A 15,398-nucleotide genomic window follows, 5' to 3' on the forward strand; every position below is an offset into this window, starting at 1 on the left:
TGACATTCATCTTACGTCTGTTTTTGATCCTTCAAGCAATGCGAACTGTTTTTCTTTATCTCCACTGCATGTTGGCTCTTTATGATTTTGAGCAAAAATTCTTCTCAACATTCTTTTCTCCAAAAGACTACCCAGTTTCTCCAATTCATCCAGTAACATGATCCAGACACATGGAACTTCATTTTCAAAGCTTTTCTGAATCCTGTCTAAAATCTTGACATCATTTCTAAGGTCTGGTGCCAAGAATTAAACACATACACTGGACAAAATTTCAGTTGAGGTTTAACCAGATTGTACAGAAGTCATTCATAACGTATTTGCTTTTGCATTCCACACCCCTGTTCAGAAAGCCTAAGCTCCCATCCGCTTTTTAATAACTTTCCCAACCTGCCATGCCACCTTTAACAGAAGTACAGACTTTTTTCTCTTTCTTGCTTCCCCTTTCAACGAAGACCTTTATATTGTTGCTTTTCGTTGCTGTTTCTACCAAAACTGATCACTTTACAATACTTTAACTCATCTCTCAGCCAACATCAGATCCATGCTGATATTATGTGACACTTCATGAACTGTCTTTTGGAGCCCATAAACTACATACCTTAATCAGCCATCTTTACTTCCTCATCGAAACAAAAAACCCCAATCATTTGACATGTTTGTGCTGGCTTTTCTTAATGAATCCATATTTATCCAAGTGATATCAACGCTGTTCTGGATTATCTTTCCTACATGTTCTTCCACCAGCAAAGTTAAGCTGATTGATTTGGAATGAAGCTTATCTTTACACCCTTTTTGAACAAAGGTTTATCAATTGCAATATTCTTGATTCTCTGCCACCAGCCACATCTCCAAGCTTGCTCCCTAGCAATCTGAGGGAGTTCTGAGATCTGAAACATTAACTCTAATTTCTCTTCAGTGATGCTGCTTTACCTTCTGAGCTTTTCCAGCAATTTCTGTTTTTGTTGCTCCCTCACTTACCTTGGCATCCATCGATGCGTAGCAACTTTTAAATGCAGCCAATCTTTCTAATCAATTTTTGGACCACCCAGTAATCTCAATGACCTCCTCTCTCATTATGTCTTTGAAAGTATCTTTGTTCTTCGTAAACAGACACAAAATGCTCATTTCGTATGACACCTTCTCTGGACCCTAATTTCCTCATTCCTCTTCTGCAATGTTTTGGAATGAAAGTGAACTCTATACTCTTGGTATTTACTGTTCTGTCTAATTAAAAATCTAATAAAACTAGTAACAGTTTACAATCCCAGTTGTATGGATCGAAATCTAGTGACTAAAAGTATGTGTAAGAACTTTTGTGTCAGTTCACTGAAACAGTTATAGTAATAGATTCTTCTTGAGCCTACGCAATGTCACATTTAAAAAGTATTGTACATGTAAAGTTCGTGTGTTGGTAGCAAAGGCCTAATCAAATGTGACTGCTATTGATTTCTCTTCATACTAACAGCACATTTAACAAAACAAAACATCCCAAATCATGTGACAAAGCATGGTTGCACATGAAGCCATGTGAAGTTTTAAACCAGATAGCCAAATCCTTGTTGAAAAAAATTTGTTTTGGTGAGGAAAGACTGGTAAAGAGCCCGAGGTATTCAGAGTTGGATTCCTAGAACTAAGTATGACAGGTAAAGATATGGCCTGATAATCATGGAAGAAGAAGCCTGAATTAGAACTGAAGATATTTCAGAGGGGTCTTTCTCTATTTATATTCATAGTATGTAAGCATCACGAAATGGGTTGGAATTTACTGCCCACCTCTAAGAACAGTTTGAATATTTAAGTACTGTGTTCTTTACATTGTTTAATTTAAATATTTTGTTACTTCAATTTCAATCTTAAAATATCCGGAATAAGCTGGATAATGAAAATGTTAAGAAACTGAAACAGACAAGACCAGAAATTCTACAAGGTCGTCCAACCATTTTGCGTGAGGGAACACATTTCAGTTATTTTTCTCATTCAAGGGAAGCAAATTTTGGAAAGATAAGTTTGGCATAACACTACATATAGATTTTTTTAAAAACCCAGAAACAAACAGAATCTGATAACTTGACAAAGACCATTAAAAAGCACTAAACAGCAGAACTTACTATAACTTTGTTTTGTTTTGTTTTTGTCGAAGAAGCAATGCTACAGAGAGCCAAAGTAGACCAAAGGCCTGAGAATTTGGTGGGGACATGACCATGCTTGGGCTTTGAGTTTAACCAATACTGGCCTTGCTTTCACTTCTGGTGATGCATCCTTGGAGCTAGCCTCAACATAAATGCATATAAAAGTGGTTGTTGGAACATGTAAACCTAGGAATTGGGAGTAGGAATGTCTGAGGAGCAAGCCTGATCCACCGTTTGTGTCAGATGATGGCTGATCTGATTATTCCACATGACTACCTATTCTGATAACCTTTCAACACCATTATCATCCAGAATCTATTTAGTTCTGCCTTAAAGTATTCAAAGACTGATTCCACCACATTATGAGCAAGTGTTCAAAAGATCATTTACAATAAAGATTTTCTTTACTCATCACTGTTAGAAATGGACAACCTTAATGTTGAACCAGTGAACCTGAGTTCCAGATTATCCTACAAAAGGAAACATCCTTTCCACATCTTTGCCATCTCGAACCCTCAGGATCTTGTGTTTCGATCAAGACATCTCTTACTCTTCTGAACTTTGATGGATACAAGCCCAATCTGTCCAACCCTTCCTCATACAACAACCCACCCATACCAGGTACTAATCTAGTATATTTCTTAACTGCTTCCACTGTATTTGCTTTCTGCCTTAAATAGTGAGACCAGTGCTGTGCACAATGGCCCAGATGCGTGCCCATGCCCTGACATACTGAAACTTAACCTCTCTACTTTTGTTTTCAATTCTCCTTGCAATAAATCGAAACATTCTATTAACTTTCCTAATGACTTGCTGTTCTTGAACACTCACTTCATGCAATATGACAGAATCCTCAGCATCTAATTTATTTGGGCTTGTTTTTATTCTTTCTGCCAAAACTGAGAATTACACAATTTTTTAAACATTACACGATTTTTTCCTGACCTTTGCCCATTTAACCAACATACTTATGTCACTTTGCAGCCTCTTCATGTCTTCTTCACAATTATACATTTCTGCCTTTACTTGTGTCATCAGCATATTTAGCAACATACCTTCCACCACTTCATCTGAGCCATTTATACAAATTATAAAACTTTCGAGTCTCAGCAGTGATCGCTGTGGCACATCACTCACTGCAACATGCCAATCAGAATAAGACCCATTTATGCTGTTACACCTTACTGTGGCAGCGCACTGGAAATCAAGCCCTGCTATTCTTGGAGTGGTGTCAAAACCTAAAGGCTATATAAAAAGTATGTAAAATTATCCAATATACCTATCACAGAGGCCCAGGTTGACATGAAGCATGGAGTGGGTTTTTGCACTTTATAAGAATGACTTTATTACAAATAAAAATTCCAGCTGCAGAAGAATGATTACGAACTATTTATGTATATCTGTGTGACTTAAAACTCTAACTCCCTTCTAAACGATACACATAGACAGGAGAAAAATGAATGTGGTGGGTAAGGGAAAAGACTGGAAAGACAGTTCAATAGCCCCTGTTCACGGGGTACACTGAGATAGTTCTTCTGATTTGTTAGGTTGTGCTGCTCCTTGATTCTCCTTCACCAGATACTTTCACTTGCTTGTTGAAGGTGCAGGGTGACTGGTTCATACTTGTAAAGTCTCTGACTTACTGGTTAAGAGCCACAGCTTACAGCAAGTGATGGGGGTAAAGTAAACTGGCTTCCTTCATTTTTTTTTAAAACTACAGAGGAAAGGGACTGTTCTTGCCATAACGGAGATCCAATGGTTTTTGCCACAAACATTCAAAACATGTTCAGCTATCTGGGAGGGAACCACTTAATTATTAAAAGGCAGAAGGCCTTTGGCATCAATAACTGATCTCTTGTCTACAGTCCAATCGGTTACTTGTTGCTAACTGAAGCTCCATAAAAACTTTAGGCTCCAGCTCATATACAAACCTCCCCACACTGGTTGAACATGCAGTCATGTAAACTGCAAGTGCACCAAGTGTTGGGGTTACATGCTTTTAAAAGGTGCAGCAATCCTACAACAATCATTGATTTAAAAAAAAACAGTCCTTTTGCTCTTGCAGTCCACATTCAAAATAATGCAAAAGAAAAAGATATGGTTTTGACAATGTCTATTCTATTAGCCGAAAAAATTATTAAGAGCTATTTTTAGGTTTCCTCCTCCACCATATTTTCCTTAATAACCTTTGATGTGGCATTTTAAGTCTTCGGGCAATTTAAGTACAGTACATTCATGAGCTCCCCTTAATCCACAGCATGTTCAAAGAACTCCAAAAAATTGTTTAAACATGATTTCTCTTTCACCATGTTGACTCTCCCTGATTACCTTGATTTTTCAAAGTGCTCCTATGTCCGTAATAATAGCTTCTAAGATTTTCACTGTAGTAACAAATGTACACCAGCTGGCTTGTAATTTATCGTTTTCTGTTTCCCTCCCTTTCTATTTTCAATAAAGGAGTCATAGGGAATCTAATTTTGCAATCTAAAGGAACTTTCCCCAAATTAAGAAATTTTGGGAAATCAAAACCAATGCATTTATTTATGTTAAGATTCTACAGTTAAGGCTGTTAGGACTGAGGGATTTGTCAGTCCACATCTCCAATTGTAACTTTCTTGAATTCCTTCCTCCCTATCTGACGTCCCATTTACCCCCTCAGCCGAAGCAAAACACTTGGATACACAGTATAGTTTTACCTCCTCCATCTTTATTCGAGGCCCTGGAGGGAGAAAGAACGATCGCACTTGTGCACAGAGACATGAGTTCACAGTCTTCTCTGGAACAGCAGTTTGTAATGAACTATACAGATATTTACAGGAAGGAACATCCAGATAAGGCAACATACATTTTGATTGAGTGACCATTACAATCAACAAGTATCAATTATAAAGATTAAGCCATCTGCTATTACAAAATGAATAATCAGCTTCACAAAATGAATACTTTTCATCTACATACTGAATGCCACCTCTTGTTAAATGGCTTTACATAATGAATGCATTTCCACCTTGTTAACACATACCACTTGCCTACATCAACCCATTGTTCACTAAGTTCTTGTCTGATCTGAGTCATGCTCAACTGAACCTCTTGTTTCACAAAACTCTTTTCCTGCCTGCTTATACCCTATATACATTCCAATTCTCTCCATATATCATTTCATGATAACCACCGAGATGTTACTACTACCAGCTTTCATAAGACTCTGACAGCCAGTATTTAAGCACATTATTGACACACAGCCTACAATGATTATAACAAAAATTATTAGTCAATTACAATAAATTGAATTTGAAGAATCCCCTCATGCGGGAAACAAAGTCCACCAGAAATGTTCTTAAATTCACAATCCTTAGTGATCACTTCATCCCCTGTAAGTCAAGTGGAAACAAGCCAGTTCTCCAAAATCTCCTTCAGTAAAGCCCAACCTGAAAACAAAATTTAGTCTGTTCATGCTTCACTCCTCTGAGAAACATGATTCTTGGATAAGGGCAGTTAAATGCTTAACAAAACTGACAAGAATCCAGTCGTTGCAGAGATGCTTCAGATGGAGGATACCAGCACAGCTGAGTGTGCAGTGCAGCAGCTGCAGCTGCGGGCTAGGTGAACGCAGCATTCTTTGCTGTTTCTGCTCACGCTCTTCTGTTAAATGTAACAAAGTCAACTGACTGCTGTGATTAGATTAGATTACTTACAGTGTGGAAATAGGCCCTTTGGCCCAACAAGTCCACACCGACCTGCCACCCATCCATTCACCCCTTTACCTATTACTATGGGCAATTTAGCATGGCCAATTCCCATGACCCGCACATTTTTGGACTGTGGGAGGAAACCGGAGCACCCGGAGGAAACCCACGCAGACACAGGGAGAATGTGCAAACTCCACACATTGGCCACCGTGCTGCCCCAAATGTTAGCTTGATCAGTAAACCTTCATATCACTTAAATGATCAAAAGACAGGATAAAGCTCACGTGGTTTAATGTCCACAGGAAGGCCACTGACAAAAAGCGAACCGACCTTCTCTTTACTGTTGTTAGCGTCTTCACTTTTCATGCTCATGACTGAGGAGCTGATTGAATCCATTGGATCAGGTTGTGGAGGGGCGGGCAATGGTCCAAAGGTGTGTTTTACCTGTAAATGGAGAAACTCTAGAGACGATGTGAGATGCTGAAAGTTTCTTTGCATTTCCTCTCTCATTCCTTCCTTGCCAAGGTGGTTACCAGTATGAAGACAGTCAAACATTTAACAACACTAAATTGTGTCTGCCTATTTCAATCCTCATTGAATTCTTGAAGTCTGTTACTCTGTTCACTATTTATGGCATCATCAAAGTTTTATACAATCCATAAACTTCTATATTGCACTGCCTAAGCAATTCAGTCAATTATAAACAACAATCAATGATCCTAAAATCAAACCCTTGGGTACCTCATTTGGGTTATCCAAAAATTATTTTCTTTTAACAAATTGATACTTGGCTACTATGAAAACTGTCAGGAAAAGTATTTCAAAAGTCTGGAACAGCAAGAAAACTACAATATGTTTCCTGTGCTTTAGCAATTGAAGAGACAGTTTCAGTTCAGATTTAAATCTTAAACATTTGTGGGAAACAAATGCTGAATATTCTGAAACATGTTCTCCAAATGAAATTAGCAAACAAAACAGTTGGAATTACTGTAGCAACTTTGGTAGAGATCAACATTCTTTGAATTTGCAATATGAAGGAGGCCAATGAAGTCTTCATGATAATTAAAAAGGAGAAAGTGCTGGAAAATCTCAGCAAGTCTGACAGCATTTGTAAGGAGAGAAAAGAGCTGACGTTGAGTCTAACTGACCCATTGTCAAAGCTGAAAAAAGGAGAAGTAGGGAGGTATTCATACTAAGCTGTGAGAAGGCTTAGTAGTAAAGGTTCTAGAAGTAAAGGTAGCAATAAAGAGGTGATAATGACAATGTATAGAGAGATTATAGGGAGGTTAGGAGCTGTGAATGACTAAGGCTGAAGCCGGTGCTATGTGACAAAATATGTGGGGGATGGGTGAAACAGAGGCAAAATGGAAAACAGGGAACAAGAGTAGCAAAGGGGGAAGAGGAGAGGAAAAAGGTGATGAGAGAGTGAGGAGCGAGAGAAAGAGAGGCAATCAAAAAATAAGAGATTCAGAACAGTGGTTTCAGATTCCAGCATTCACAGTAATTTGCTTTTATCTTAATGATAATTAACAGAATTCAAGTAGCTCAGCCTCAAGTTCTAATATTTTCTAGAAAATCTTAACAAAACATCATACTCAAAATGCACTCTTCGTTTGTGAACATTCTGCATTAAGAGAACAGCAAAGATATTTTAATACAATACTCTCATCTGGCTAAAGCATGACCACTGACCCAACTTTGTGGGCGGCACGGTGGCAACTGTCTGTGGAGTTTGCACGTTCTCCCTGAGTCTGTGTGGGTTTCCTCCGGGTGCTCCAGTTTCCTCCCACAGTCCAAAAATGTGCAGGTTAGGTGAATTGGCCATGCTAAATTGCCTGTAGTGTTAGGTGAAGGGGTAAACGTAGGGGAATGGGTCTGGGTGGGTTGCTTTTTGGAGGGTCGGTGTGGACTTGTTGGGCCGAAGGGCCTGTTTCCACACTGTAAGTAATCTAATCTAATAAAAAATAATCTAAACTGTTATTTTTAAACAGGCATTGTAGAATCTCAAACAAATCAGGGGCTCAAGGCACTCAAACCAATTTCTTTTAAGGCTACAGGTTTGATAATTTTAAAAAGGACATAATGTTGTACAATTTCAATGTAAAAACAAAATCTGCCCTATTATGTAGCACACAAACATAAAACTGAGATCCTGATTCAAACAAGGCAAAATAGCTACTTTAAAGGATTTTCCGAACCAATATTTTAACAAACCAAAGTTTTTAAACATTAAACACTCACAGCATGGTGCAATTTACATTGAAACTTTCCTCTTTCAACCCAAGTATTAATACAACCTTAAGTTTACCGGTTTCTTGTATTTTTTTAGTCCTCTCACTGAAATTATAAAAAGAGAAAGCCCTCGCAGCAGACCACATGGCACCACAGTGCAAGCCACACTCTTCCCCCACAACTAAGACTCACACAGCCTCAAATTTCATCACTAGGGGACTTCAAACCCGTTCTCACTTTACTCTTCATGGGGGCTCAAACCCTACTTAAACACAAAACTCAAACCCTGCTGAAAAGCTGAAAACTCAAACCCTGCTGAAACACAAAACTCAAACCTCGCATAAACACAGAAAACTCAACCTCTATTAAATGCAGAATACTCAAACCCTGCTTAAACGCAGACAGCTCAAACCTCAGCACAGTGCGGAGGACTCAAACCTCAACCAACCCCCACACCACCCCTCTCAACCTCAATCAAACCCACCCCAGGGGACTTGCACCCCAGTACCGTGCAGAGGACTCTAACCTCAATTACAACCCCTCCCCCACAATGCAGTGCAGAGAACTCAAACTTTAATTGCATTCTTCCCCCTATCCCCCCAAGGACTCTAATCCCAGTACCACACAGAGGACTCTAACCTCAATCAAATCCATCCCAGGAGACTTGCACCCCAATACCATGTAGAGGATTGTAACCTCAATTACACCCCCGCCATCTTCCCCCCTCCCCCCCACCTCTGCCATGCAGTGCAGAGGACTTGAACCTCTGCCTGCCAGCGTGCTTATGAAACTGTGTCTCTCGACTGAACTAATTACCGTTCAAGGAATCCATAGAATAGAGTGTGATTGAATGAGGGGACCGTCTCTGGCACACAGGAATATCGAGAAGGGACCAAGGTATAAAATATTACCTTGTGGGCTCATCCATCTCAAGACACCAATGTTCCGGGCGGCCGCTGACACCGTCCGATCATAACTATCTGTTTGGATCCTGCCGACTCTGCCAATACTGTGGCCCCATTGCACCTGTCAGTCAAAGCAAAACACTCAGAAACACAGTGTAGGTTTACCTCCATCTTTATTCCGGGCCCTGGAGGGAGAGAGAGAACAATCGCCCATGTGCACAGAGACACGAGTTCATGGTCTTCTCTGGAACAGCAGTTTCTCAATGAACTATATAGTCATTTTATAGGGAGGAATATCCAGATAAGGCAACATACATATTGATTGAGTGACCATTTCAATCAACAAGTATGAATAATAAATATTAAGCCATCTGCTGTTACACAATGAATAACTGGCTTCATATAATGAATACTTTTCACCTTGTTAACTGATGTTACATACTGAATGCTACCTCATCTTGTTAAATGGCTCTACATAATGAATGTTTTTTCCACCTTGTTAACTCATTACCCTTGCCTGCACCACCCCATTGTTAACTAAGTTCTCATCTGATCTGAGTCATGCTCTTACATCACAAAACTCAGAACTTAACTCTTTCCCTGCCTGCTTATACCGTATACACATTCAAATATCCTTTCTTGCTTTGTGGCTACTTCTGGGGATGTTCCATTTATCCTGTCGTGAAGAACAAAGCAAAACATCAGTGCAATTGCCTTGCTATTTTTCCTTAATAGTTTGGCAGACTCACTTTCTATCAGACCAATGCTCACCTTCTTTTAAAAATGACTTTCAAAATTCTTGCTATCTCTTTATACTTCTATTCAGATTTAGAACATAGAACAGTACAGCACAGAACAGGTCCTTCAGCCCACGATGTTGTGCCGACCACTGATCCTCATGTATGCACCCTCAAATTTCTGTGACCATATGCATGTCCAGTAGTCTCTTAAATGTCCCCAATGACCTTGCTTCCACAACTGCTGCTGGCAACACATTCCATGGTCTCACAACTCTCTGTGTAAAGAACCCGCCTCTGACGTCCCCTCTATACTTTCCTCCAACCAGCTTAAAACTATGACCCCTCGTGTTAGCCATTTCTGCCCTGGGAAATAGTCTCTGGCTATTGACTCTATCTATGCCTCGCATTATCTTGTATACCTCAACTAGGTCACCTCTCCTCCTCCTTTTCTCTAATGAAAAAAGTCCGAGCTCAGTCAACCTCTCTTCATAAGATAAGCCCTCCAGTCCAGGCAGCATCCTGGTAAACCTCCTCTGAACTCTCTCCAAAACATCCACATTTTTCCTATAATAGGGCGACCAGAACTGGACACAGTATTCCAAGTGCAGTCTAACCAAAGTTTTATAGATCTCACGACTCTTTCTTTTGTACTCTTCTTCATTAATGTTTTAGACAGTCTACGTTCTTTTAATATTCTGCCCAATTTTCTGACCTGCAATCTATCTTTGTGTAATTTTGTGCTTTTGCTTTATATCTGATGATATTTTTACCATTTCTTAGTTAATTATGAAGGATTGGTTCCTACAAGGCAATCAACTGGATTGACTTTCAGCCTGGGTTTTCCTCCTCTTTGCGCTTGCTTTGTGGACAGACATTCAAAGGAGGAAAAGAGGACATTCCCTCATCTACGACCTCCCAATCATTCCCTCCCCTTCTCTTTTTCCTTTCCTCCACCTTACTAACCCACTCCCTCACCCATGTTCCCTCTATCATTCAGCGCTCCCTTCCCTTGTCACCCCTGTTCTTTCTCTCACCCCCATCCATTTTCTGCTCTCCTCACTCCATTTCTTCCTCCCCTCAGTTACTATCTTCTCTCTCCTACCCCTCCCACCATCACTCCTTCCCTACTTCATCCCTTATCCTTGCCCCTGCTTCACTAGCCCCCTCAGTCCTTCTCTCCCTCATCACTCCCCATCCCCAATCTTCACTCATTCCTTCACTTCTCTCCCCTCACCCATCTTTCCCTTCCCTCATCATTTGCCTTTCCCTTCCCTACCCCTCTCCAATTCTGTCCCCTCTCCCTTTCATTCTATCTCCACACTCTTTTCCCCTTTCACCTTGTCACCCACTCCCTTTACCCTCCCCCTCTCTACTCACCCAATCTCTTCTACCTTCTCAGCCACATGCCCTCTCCCTACCTCCCCACCCACTTTCTATGCCTTCCTTTTTCCTTATCCCTTTATCCACTTGCCTCATCACATTCATTCCTCCACTCTTAACATCCTCCCTTCCTCATCTACTAATCCTTCATAACCTCACTTAACCCCCTTACTCATCCTCAAACATCTTTCCACTTCTCCCCATTCACACTCCTTCCAATGCTCCTGTGCTCATCTTCCTTCTCCCTCAGCCCCTCCCTCCTTTCTTTCTTCCCTCATCCCATCACCACCTTCCCTCCCTCTCCCTATACCACACAATCCCACCCACGTCTCTAGCTCACCTCCTCTCCTTCATCATCCATTCCCTCTCTACTGAGGATAGCACCTTCCTCACTCCTTCCCTGCCTCTCGTGATGGAAAACAATCACACCAAGAATAACGCCAATAAATCTTTTCAAAGTGATTCTCTTCTGACTAATTAAGTTTGGTAACAATAGTCATAGGGCTTTGTTTTCAGTTCTGTGGTTACTTCTATATTTCCTTTCCCTAATGTAGAAAATTTAAAAAAAGGGGTTTAAACATTTTCTTTGACTTGCTGTACTACAGTAAGTGGAATTCTAAGACTCCCAAGTTAAGTATTTCAAACAAAAGTACCTGGCTCAACAAGGGAAGTTTTAAGATTTTGTTGAGTCAGAGTCGAAAATGACTGAAATCCCACAACAGGAAGATTAAACGTCACTGGCTGGCAAAAGAATTCCAAAATGTTAAAAAATCTCCTTGAATAGAAGCTTTCATGTTGTTAATATTGTCATCAAAAGTTGTTCATTTGTGAAACAAGTGAGAAATATATCCACTGTGCAGTTCTAAAAAGGTAAATAAAGAACAATTTTAGACTTAAAGATAATTTGTTTGATTATGCTGCACAGACTATTTCACATATTTTAAAATTATGTCTACATTTTCAGATCAATGTTTTTTCCTCCACTGTAAGCAGGTGCTAAACTGACATCAGTGGCAGAAGTATCCAGATAGAACATAGAACATTACAGCACTATACAGGCCCTTCAATCCTTGATGTTGTGCTGACCTGTGGAACCAATTTGAAGCCCATCTATCCTATACTATTCCATTTTCATTCCATGTCCATTTAAATGCTCTTACAACTGGTAAGTCTACTACTGTTGCAGGCAATGTGTTCCACGCTTCTACTACTGAGTAAAGAAACTACCCTGACATCTGTCCTATATCTATCACCCCTCAATTTGAAGCTATGTCCTGTCGTGCTAGCAATCACCACCAGAGCATAAAGGCTCTCACTGCCCACCCTATCGAACCTTCTGATTAACTTGTATGTCCCAACTAAGTCGCCTCTCAACCTTCTTCTCGCTAAGTAAAACAGCCTCAAGTCCCTCAGCCTTTCCTCGTAAGCCCTTCCCTCCATACCAGGCAACATCCGAGCAAATCTCCTCTGAACCCTTTCCCAAGCTTCCATATCCTTCCGAGAAAGCGGTGACCAGAACTATTTGGCCACACCAGAGTTTTGTGTAGCTGCAGCGTGACCTCATGACTCTGAACCTCAATCGCTGAACCAATAAAAGCTTACACACTATAGGCCTTCTTAACAACCCCATCAACCTGGGTGGCAACTTTCAGGGATCTATGTACATGGACAAAGATCTCTCTACACTACCAAGAATCATACCATTCGCTCAGTATACTTCATTCCTGTTGCACCTTGCAAAGTGAATCCCTCACACATTTCCACATTAACCTCCATTTGCCACCTCTCAGCCCAACTCTGCAGCTTATCTATGTCCCTCTGTAACCTGCAACATCCTTCAGCACTATCCACAACTCCACCGACCTTAGTGTCACCCACAAATTTACTAACCCAGCCTTCTATACCCTCATCTAGGTCATTTATAAAAATGACAAACAGCAGGGGACCCAAAACAGAACCTCGCGGTACACCACTAGTAACTGAACTCCAGGGTGAATATTTCCCATCAACCACAACCCTCTGTCTTCTTTCAGCTAACCAATTTCTGATCCAAATTGCTAAATCACCTTCAATCCCATGCCTCTGTATTTTGTGTAATAGTCTGATGTAGGGAATTTTATCAAACGCTTTACTGTAATCCATTTACACCACATCAACCAACTTAACCTCAACCACCTGTTTGGTCACCATCTCAATGAACTCAACACGGTATTAAAGGGGTATTGATTACCCCTAATCAACTTATTCCTCTCTAAATGATTATAAACTCCATCTCTTCCAGTCGTTTCCAACACTTTACCCACAACCGAAGACAGACTCACTGGTCTGTAATTACCACGGTTGTTTCTACTCCCCTTCTTGAACAAGGTGACAACATTTGCTATCCTCCAGTCTTCTGGCACTATTCCTGTAAACAACGACGACATAAAGATCTAAGCCAAAGGCTCACTCTGCCTTCCCAGAGAACCACTGGATAAATCCATCAGGCCCAGAAGATGTATCGATTTTGAACACTTAGAATTACTAACACCTCTTCCTTGCTAAAGTCAATCCCATCTAGTCTAGTAGCCAGTACCTCAGTATTCTCCTCGACAATATTGTCTTTTTCCAGTGTGAATACTGACCAAAAAAAATTCATTTTGCATTTCCTCTATCTCCTCAGACTCCAGGCACAGCTTCCCACTAGCTGAACAACACTTACTTGTATTGTCTAAGTCCATGCTTTGCTCCATAATTACAATTCAACTTTTTTTAACAACACTAACAAGAGCATTTCACACATTCTCAAAAAATAACTAACCTCAATTAACTTTCAAAAATTCTCAGCACAATCTTTAGAACTTTTTAAAATGACAGTGTACACGCAAATGCAAGAGTAAGAAATTCCCTCAGGTGGTCTCATATTGCTGGAGTCTGAGTTGGGACAAGTTCTAAATAATATTATAATGTGATGCTAAGATTGCAAATCAATATCGTGATTAGACATATGCAAACAAATAACATATGGCAACATATCCAATGCCCTCATTTTTAAAGAACTAACACAAATTATACTTGGGAAAACTATATGTAATTGAAAGAAATTGAAAGTTCTGTTTCACAAACAAACCTTGATCAGGAAGTGACCTTCTTCCTCTAAGTTTCGTTTTTAATTCTTGCCATTTTTCCCTTTGATGCAATCTTTTCCCAAGAAACTCATTAATCTGATTATTAAAACAAGTTATTTAGATAAAAACAAGTTCAGTACTCTGCAATTGCTGTAATCTAGTGTAACCAACAACCATTATAATGGATTTAATTGCAAGAAGAGTACCTGATTTATTGAAGTGCTCCAGTCGGTTGACAGATCCTTGGTCACTGTTAACGCTTCCAAGTGATCTAGTTGAAACTTGTGTGTTGCCAATTCCTGTCTGATGGATGAGATTTCTTTTTTCAGCACAATAACATGGTGTAGACTAACTGCTGCAATGTAAGCTGACAGAACAGCTGCCAACATGAGGATGAAGGCAGAGTAAACTAAACATCTGATTCGTGCATCGAAATCCTCACGTTGTAACATTCCCATCTTTACCCCAAATTTCACTTTTCAGCTAAAATTGTGCAATATCCCAAACGCAACAAAACATGAACTTATATTACTTTTCCTGTTTGCATGAGCTGCAACTTCTGACTTTTTCCAACTATGGAGGCACACATGATGAGCAAATGGCACATCACACTCAAACTAAAAATGAATATTGTGCAAGCATAATTGGTCACTGTGGAGAAAAAAATAAGTACTCCTCCCCGTCAAACACGACTAAGATATATATCACCAGAAGAAAATTCCCTGGTTGCCATAAGTCCTTCTCATACATGTTCTAAACCCTTTTTTTAAACTAACCTTTCTTGAGCAAGTGATAGCTCATTTTCTTTCATTATTTCAGTATGCTCTAGCAGAGAGCTTTTAACTTGCTTTTCGATAATCTTCAGCCTGAGAGGAAAATATCGGAGGTGGTTTATTGACAAATTGTTTATCAAGACATTGGTTAGGCCAATTTGGGAAAACTGCATTCAATTCTGGTCTCCTTGCTAGAGGAAAGATGGTATGAAACTTGAAAGGATTCAGAAAAGATTTATAAAGATGTTGCCAGGGTTGGAGGATTTGAGCTTTTCACGGAGGCTGAATAGACTGGGGCTATTTTTGCTGGAGCGTCAGAGGCTGAGGGATGACCTTATAGAGGTTTGCAAAATTATTAAGTGCATGTCAAAAGTGAATAGTCAAGGTATTTTCCTCAAGTGGAGGCAATAGGTTTAAAAAGTGAGAGAGAAAGATTTAAAAGG

The 15,398-nt window shown here is 40.0% G+C and overlaps 1 protein-coding gene across 1 annotated transcript in view; it reads right to left on the minus strand.

Moving 5' to 3' along the window:
* LOC140481701 (uncharacterized) overlaps positions 1-15,398 on the minus strand; it is a 58,442-nt gene that overhangs the window by 36,049 nt on the left and 6,995 nt on the right. Inside the window, exons 2-3 of the mRNA XM_072578274.1 lie at positions 14,389-14,640; positions 14,185-14,278 (exon numbers count right to left, since the gene is read on the minus strand). Of these exons, the coding sequence (XP_072434375.1) occupies positions 14,185-14,278; positions 14,389-14,640 (346 nt within the window). The remainder of the gene's footprint in view (positions 1-14,184; positions 14,279-14,388; positions 14,641-15,398) is intronic.

Source organism: Chiloscyllium punctatum, chromosome 9 (genome assembly GCF_047496795.1).
Source record: "Chiloscyllium punctatum isolate Juve2018m chromosome 9, sChiPun1.3, whole genome shotgun sequence".
In the NCBI taxonomy this organism is placed as follows: domain Eukaryota; kingdom Metazoa; phylum Chordata; class Chondrichthyes; order Orectolobiformes; family Hemiscylliidae; genus Chiloscyllium; species Chiloscyllium punctatum.